Source organism: Nanorana parkeri, unplaced genomic scaffold, assembly GCF_000935625.1.
Source record: "Nanorana parkeri isolate BGI_ZX_2015 unplaced genomic scaffold, ASM93562v1 scaffold380, whole genome shotgun sequence".
In the NCBI taxonomy this organism is placed as follows: Eukaryota; Metazoa; Chordata; class Amphibia; order Anura; family Dicroglossidae; genus Nanorana; species Nanorana parkeri.
The window spans coordinates 694,217-702,075 of NW_017306648.1; the positions used below are offsets into that span (position 1 = coordinate 694,217).

At 46.3% G+C, this 7,859-nt stretch overlaps 1 protein-coding gene across 1 annotated transcript in view; it reads right to left on the reverse strand.

The window, feature by feature from the left end:
- GRIPAP1 (GRIP1 associated protein 1) overlaps nucleotides 1-7,859 on the reverse strand; it is a 91,880-nt gene that overhangs the window by 24,155 nt on the left and 59,866 nt on the right. Inside the window, exon 24 of the mRNA XM_018559201.1 lies at nucleotides 4,106-4,233. Within this exon, the coding sequence (XP_018414703.1) occupies nucleotides 4,106-4,233 (128 nt within the window). The remainder of the gene's footprint in view (nucleotides 1-4,105; nucleotides 4,234-7,859) is intronic.

The window sequence follows — 7,859 nt, forward strand, 5'->3', positions numbered from 1 at the left end:
CTTGAGAACAAGTCCTCACTGACCTCTGTAGCTGCAGGTACTGTAAAGCAATTCATCCTCTAAATTCACAGCAAAAACATTTAAAGGAGAACTATGAGTGAGTTATAGTTAGAGCCGAACGGTGACAAAGAAGCTGTCGCAGGTACTGTAAAGCAATTCATCCTTGAAATTCACAGCAAAAACATTTAAAGGAGAACTATGAGTGAGTCATAGTTAGAGCCGACCGGTGACAAAGAAGCTGTCGCAGGTTGGCTCTATTGATCGGGAAGAGAGCAGAAACATGCCGCCGATCCGCTCACTTCCTGATCGTCTCCCTGCAGTGCATGGTAAGTGTCAGTAACCGCTCGCCGTAGGGATTCCCCCCTCCCCGATCCCCCAGCACTGAGTGGAGGAACAAACGGGGCGGGCACAGCTGGCTCTGCCTCTAGATAGGCAGAGCCCGCTGTCACTCAAGCAGCTGGGTGGATCTCGACAGTATTGTCGAGATGCGTCCCGGCTGTGGTGCTCTCAGTTGATCGCGGGCAATTTCCCGCTATATACTGAGCTTTGGGTCACATGAGGAGGTTAGTATATGTCCTCCCGTGATCCTAAAGAGAACTATGCGGAAAACACTTACCCCATAGTTGTCTTTTAAGTTAAGTCGGCTCTCTCAGCAGCTCAGCTTCCCCTTCTCCCTCCTTCTCAGATCACCTGCTCTGTGTTTACATTAGAGATCAAACGATCAGAAAGCTGCTGAAGAGGGTGCTGGAGGAGCTGAGCTGGCTTAGGCTGGGCACACACAAGCATTTTTTTATTGGCTAAATTACATTTGATAAAGATCAATCGCCTGCATTGGAACACATGACAACCAATCAAAGCAAACTGATGGGCAATTTGATTTGCACAATCAAGCAAATGATCGCAGGACAGTAGAAGATGCTCCAACTCAGTTGTACTGCAAGCAACTGCAGCCATTTTTTTTCCAGCTACCTAATTTCAGTAGAAAATTGGCACGTGCAGGGACTGAGCAGTAGGAGGTATAACATTACTGGTCGCAACCTTGCAGAAGCTGCAGTCATGCCGGATCATAGGTGAACTCCATGACACCTGCTGCCTCCCTTGTTGCTATGGTCATCATTGTAATAATTCAAATATCACTAACAAACTCTGTAGCCCATTACAATAGAGTGCACAATAACTATATATACTCTATGAACAAAGCAGAATACAGAATAAATGGTATGAGGTTCCGTCTGCTTATATGCACATATGTAATTAAGAATGAGATCAAAGGCATGTATTTAAATTCAATGTAATGCATCTAGTCAATGATCAGTCATATATCATTCAACATATATGGGTAGTTTATAAATCTGCCATCAGCACTGCAGCTATTTGGCTTGTATACCCCTGTGCTCCACAGGGAATAAAAGTGCAGGATGGATGGTGGAGGGGTAGGGACAGACCAAGCAGGGAGGTATTTTCCCTGCCATAGAGCTTCTATGAAATATTGGGCTATCTGAGCCAGTAATCTGGCTGCTGAAGCCACAGCTGTTACAAATATATTCCCATCCATTATGGCCCGATACATTGGCAGACCTTGATCAGCAGCATGGCAGAGACCCACAATGTTCAATCCTAACTTTGTCCCCAGTTCAAACAAGCCCCCTTGTGATCTGTGGGGCACCTGAAGAATATTTTTGACAAATCCTGCAACAAGTGAGTCAGTCACACCGGAAATCTGAGAGGGGGGGCTTCTTGCATTCTGCATATCTTTATAAATATAATCCAGTGGTTGCCTATTTATCGCCTATTGATCAAACCAAGGTTGAGGGCAGCCTTCAGCATATAGTGAAGCCCCGTTCAGGGCCTGCGCTTCACCAGCATACTGCTACAGCTCACCATGACATAATTAAACTGCTCAGACAAATTGGGGGGGGGTTTATCAAAACTGGAGCAGACCAAATCTGGAGCAGTTGCCCAGGGCAACCAATCAGCTTCTCTCTTCAGTCTGTTCAGTTAAGATTTGAAAATGAGAGATAGAAGCGGTTTGGTTGCCATGCAAATCTGCTCCAGATTTTGTATGCTTCACTTTGATAAATTCCCCTCAATATGTTTTTTAACACAGAGTGACCGGCTAATAATGTCATGGTGACCTGTAGTAGGGCGCTGGAGCAGTGCAGTTCCCGAACAGCACTTCACTATTCACTAGAAGCTGCCTTTGTACTGTCTTATATGAACGGGCAGCTGATAGATTACAGGGCGCACATTTCTGGTCACACATCATTGCATTGAATAACTATTAGGAAATAAATGTAACCTCCTGTTATTTAAAGTCCTGAACTTTAAATGAGAGGGGAGTGGGAAGTGTTGTCCAGTATCCAATTGGAGGGAATGAAATTAGGCAGAAGTGATTTCAAATGTAACTGCAGGTGTGACCCTTTTTGTACTGGAGCAGGCATTTCACTGGTGCATGTCTTGGACAGTAATGTGCATTTGCTGGGGGTGGAATACAGGGGAGAAACCAGCATGTGTGCAGGGGATGAGACACAGGGGAGAGATCAATGTGTGTGCAAGGAGTGAGAAACAGGGAAGAGACCAATGTGTGCAAGGAGTGAAACACAGGGGAGAGACTAATGTGCGTGCGGAGAGTGGGATAGAGAGAAGAAACCAATGTGTGTGCTGGGGGCTGGATACAGGGAACAGACCAATGTGTGTGTGCTGTGAGAGGGAAACAGGAAGTAACCAATGTGAGAGCAGAGAAGAGTCGATTGTGTGTGCTAGGGACAGAATACAGGGGAGATACCAATGTGTGTTCTGGCTGCAAGATACAGAGAAGAACCCAATGTGCGCATTGGTGGTGGTATACAGCAGAGAGACCAACGTGTGCAGGGGGTGGGTACAGTGGAGAGACCAATGTGTGTGCAAGGAGTGAGATACAGGGGAGAGATCAATGTGTTTGCTGAGAGTGTGATAGAGGAGAGAAACGAATGTGCGTGCTGGGGGCTGGATACAGGGAAGAGACCAATGTGTGTGCAGGGGGTGGGATACAGCGGAAAGACCAATGTGTGTGCTGGGGGTGGGATACAGGGGAGAGACCAATGTGTGTGCTGGGGGTGGGATACAGGGGAGAGACCAATGTGTGTGCTGGGGGTGGGATACAGGGGAGAGACCAACGTGTGTGCTGGGGGTGGGATAGTGCTGGGGGTGGGATACATGGGAGAGACCATTGTGTGTGCCGGGGGAAGGATACAGGGGAGAGACCAATGTGTGTGCTGGGGGTGGGATACAGGGGAGAGACCAATGTGTGTGCCGGGGGTGGAATACATGGGAGATACCATTGTGTGTGCCGGGGGAAGGATACAGCAGAGAGACCAATGTGTGTGCTGGGGGTGTGATACAGGGGAGAGACCAATGTGTGTGCTGGGGGTGGGATACATGGGAGAGACCATTGTGTGTGCCGGGGGAAGGATACAGGGGAGAGACCAATGTGTGTGCTGGGGGTGGGATACATGGGAGAGACCATTGTGTGTGTCGGGGGAAGGATACAGGAAGAGACAAATGTGTGTGCTGGCTGGGGAAAACACGAGATAAACCAAACAATGTGCTCGCCTTAGGTGGGATACAAGAGAGAAATCAATACGTATGCTGGGGATAGGATACAGGGGAGAGGCCCATGTGTGTGCTGGCCACAGGCTATAGGGGAGAGACCTATGGGTGTTCTGTCAGCAGTATACAGAAAGCAAACCAATTACAGAAAACAAACCAACGTGTGTGCCGGTGATGAGATACAGAGGACAGACTAATGTGTGCTTTGTGCTTATTTCTTCAAAATGGATCCTAATGGTAAAGCAAAACTAGAGGTGGCATTCCCCAGTAAGAAAGCAAACACATGGAGAAGCCACACTGCTGCATCCATGAACCTGATAAGCGTGTCCCTAACTCTAAACTTTCTGTGTGTGTGTGTGTGTGTGTGTGTGTGTGTGTGTGTGTCAAACACAATCTACGGTATATAATAGGTACAGAACGGGGTAGCTCTAGTATTCCCAATTTTGTTTAATACATATCAGAAACATGCTTTGAAAGTGACACAAAATATTTTAAACAAGAAGTATCCACGTATTACCTTATTGCTACTGGGGGCTGTGTTTTCCTTCATCATCTCTCGGTAGCTGAAAGAAGAGACGCTGCTGCTGTCACCCGTTTGCGTCCGACTGGGGGAACTTATCTCTGCCAACACCAGATCCTCCAAACCTAAACCAGAAATGACCAGTCAGAAGCATTCTGGATAACCGTGTGCCAACTTGCAGCCTTTACAATATTGATCTGCCCAGAAATCCTTGGGTGCATTCACTAAAAGAAGCCTATCTATGAAAAGTACTTGCTGCTTTTTATTTCTCACCTTCTCTGTCATTTATTCAATTCTTCCACATGTACCTGACATCTAGGGGTAGCAAGAACCAATTAACAGCGAGAGTCCAGTTTGCATGACCATTGCGTCATGCGTCGACACACATTGTGGTGCTTGTGCGCATTCATTTCCAATGGGTCCATACCCGTCCCTATTCCAAAACATACCTGACCCTATTATTCCCCAACACAATGCACATGTCCCATCTAGATGTTGAAGTGGGTTAAGGGGTCAGGTGCCTTTTTTGGCCTTCTAGAATGCATGTTGGGGTCCCACCCCCAGTACATACACAGTATATACACAACACATTTGTACATAGTCACACTTTTATTAGGGGAAAAAAACTCTTAGTTTTCACCTCCTTCCCTCAATAAAATGATGGACACAGAAGTTTAGAACACCTTTTTCATTTCCTATTGATCTGCTTTTAGGGCTCATTCATACCAATGGGCGTGCCCTAGGGTGCTGGTGTGCACTGTGCATGTGCGCTGCATTGTTAGAATACACTGCCGTGCTTGCTTTTTTTCTTAAAGGAGAACTATGGGGTCAAGGCTTTTCCCCATAGTTCTCCTTAGGGTAACAGGAGGACACAAACTAGCGTCCTCCCGTTACCCTAAGCTGAGTATACCGCGAGCTACAGCTCACAGCATACTGAGACGCCGCAGCTGGAGCGGATCCCGACATCGATGTCGAGATCCGCCCAGCTGCGTGAGTGACAGCTGGCTCTGCCTATCTAGAGGCAGAGCCAGCTGTACCCGCCCCCTCCCCCGTCCGTTCCGCCAGTCAGCGCTGGCGGATCGGAGCGGGGAGGGGGGGATCCAGCCCCTCCCCTGTCACGGAAGAGAGCCGTGATAGGATCGAGAGGTGAGTGAACGCCGATATCTGTTCGCTCACCTCCCGATCTACTGAGCCGACCTGTGACAGTCTCATTGTCACAGGTCGGCTAGAACTATGAGGTGAGTGGAAATAAATATAATGCGCTGAACATTGAGATACTCTGAACATTATAATGCATCAGAACATGCTGTACAAAAATGCAACACATTCTATGTTTTCAGCACACACCAATGCAGCCTACTGGTGTGAACTGAAGCAATAGGATCAAGGCAAATTGCCTTGCCTATGTGTTGGGACTGGGTTGGACAACGCTTCCATACCCAACACAGGCCCTTAAAGAGGAACATTACCCATATTTTTTTTAAATGAAAAACAAACACACCTTTAGAAATGTTTAGTAATAATAATCTACAAACACATACTTCTAGATAATTAAAGGCTTTTATACTTTATATCTTATTTCGATTTTCCTCCCCATTCTTCTCACAGAGGCCATTTTCTCTAAGGGCAGATTAATATATCCCCTTTACTCCCTGTAACTCTGGCGCATGTGACTAAGACATGTGACTAGACATGTGACCAAGACATGTGACCATGCACATCATCTCAGGGGGTGAAAATGCCTTTTCCTGAGATCTTGTGAGATTACAGATGAAATTTCCCAGCAATGCTCTGCTGATGTAACCTCCCCAGGATGCAATGCTTTGGCACATTACATCACTAATGCCCAAAGAGGACCAGGAAGTGGAAAAAACAATTGTAAATAAAAGAAAAATATGTTGGCTTAACTAATAACCGTAAGATGATTTAATATCAGCATGCAGAGCTGCATGCTAATGTGCTTTTTAGTGAAAGGGAGTAAAGATCTACTTTACTGATCCCATACACTGGCAGATAATCCACAAAGAAAGGTTGTATAAAGCCCAAATCCAGCCAAAGCAGAGTGGAGGAGGGATGGACCCTTTGTCACATTTTTATCTTTGGCCAGTGTTTCTGTGGGGGTGATTTCCCCTTACTTCAACTATAGACAAGAAGTGATGAGCAATCTCTCAGGTAGGTTAGTTCTTCCAAGTCTATCCTAAACAAAAGTTTTGGTTGGGACTGGGCTTTAAAGAAGCATTCCAGGATTTCTTTTTATTAACCCATGCAGTAGGACTACCCTGCATTCCAACGGTTAAGTGCTCGTTTGTGCCTAGGTTTAAAAAAAAAAAAAGTTATACTCACCCTGATGCCCCGAGCCAGCTTCTTCTGAGACTGGTCCTTCCAGTGTCTCTACCTCTCCTCTGCAACGGTCCCGTAAATGATCCCGTTTTATACACAGTGTATAGACATGAGGATGCCGAGGACGATTCCAATGCTGCAGAGGAGGAAGAGAGTCTGGTGAGAGCGCCGTGACTGCTGGCCGGATCGGAGCTTCTGGTGAGTATATCTGTTATTTTACACACTAGACACAAACGAAGGGGGGTAGCCCCACTTTAAGGGTTAATAGGTTTCCGTGGAGGCCTTCTTTAAAGAAGATCACACAGACTGCTCACGCAGAAGGGACACACCAGCTAACTTTCTCCCAGCAGAGATTTGGGAGGAGTATGGAACAAATGAAACCGCTTAGGTTTGTCATCTATTTAAAGCAGAAATATATTTGTTTACAGCATTGTAATGAAAGATGAAATTATTCTCTGATTGCAATGTTGTGTAACTATTCAACTGTCATTCCAAATGTCCCCAAAGTTGGCAGTCCTCAGCCTGGACCACCGCACATCTTTCGTATACGATCATCACCTAGGACAGGAGTAGGCAACCACGGCGCTCCAGCTGTTGTGGAACTACAAGTCCCATGAGGCACTGCAAGACTCTGACAGCCACAAGCATGACTCCCAGAGGCATAAATGGGATTTGCAGTTTCAGCACAGCTGGGGTTACCTACCGCTGATCTAGGAAGACAAAATTCACTGCGCACTGGCTGCCAGTTAGTTGAGTGGTCGACTTACTTTTTGTTTTTTGGACAATGAGCATTATTATACAGCCGCTGTGGAATGTGAGTGTACAGCAAGACGGATATATAGCAACCCTGGCAGAAACAAGAAAAGCCATTTACCTAGCTCTTCCACCGTGGCGCCCACGGCAAATCCACAAGTGAGCTCACACAAGACGCACCGTCGGAAACTATACATCTTTAATGTAAGAGCTTCTATAGTATGTTAGGAAAGAAATTCCTTCACAACGAATTAACAAAGAGGCAGAAGATGTTAACACTGACTGCGCAGTTCATTCAGTGGCGCGTTCCAGGATGGAATGGAAATCTGTTGTAATTTTTATTATCCTAATAAAGTGCTACTGAGCTGGAACAAATGTCTACCATATACACAGATTACCAGAGAGAGCCAAGAGCCGCTTGTGGTTTCCAAGACTATTGCTTTAATGACCAATCGAAAAAATTAAACAGCGCCTCAAGGTAACAAGTGAAATCAATCAGAGAGCTGCAAGTGCTATCCCGTTATAAAAGGGTTTCCTAAAGCAGGATGGTCAGCCTTTGTTCAATCACTTTGTGCCATGCTATATCCTGCCTCATCACATCTACATCCAAAACATCTTGCAATATTTAGCACAGTGGCTTGGGGGGGGGGGGGGGGGG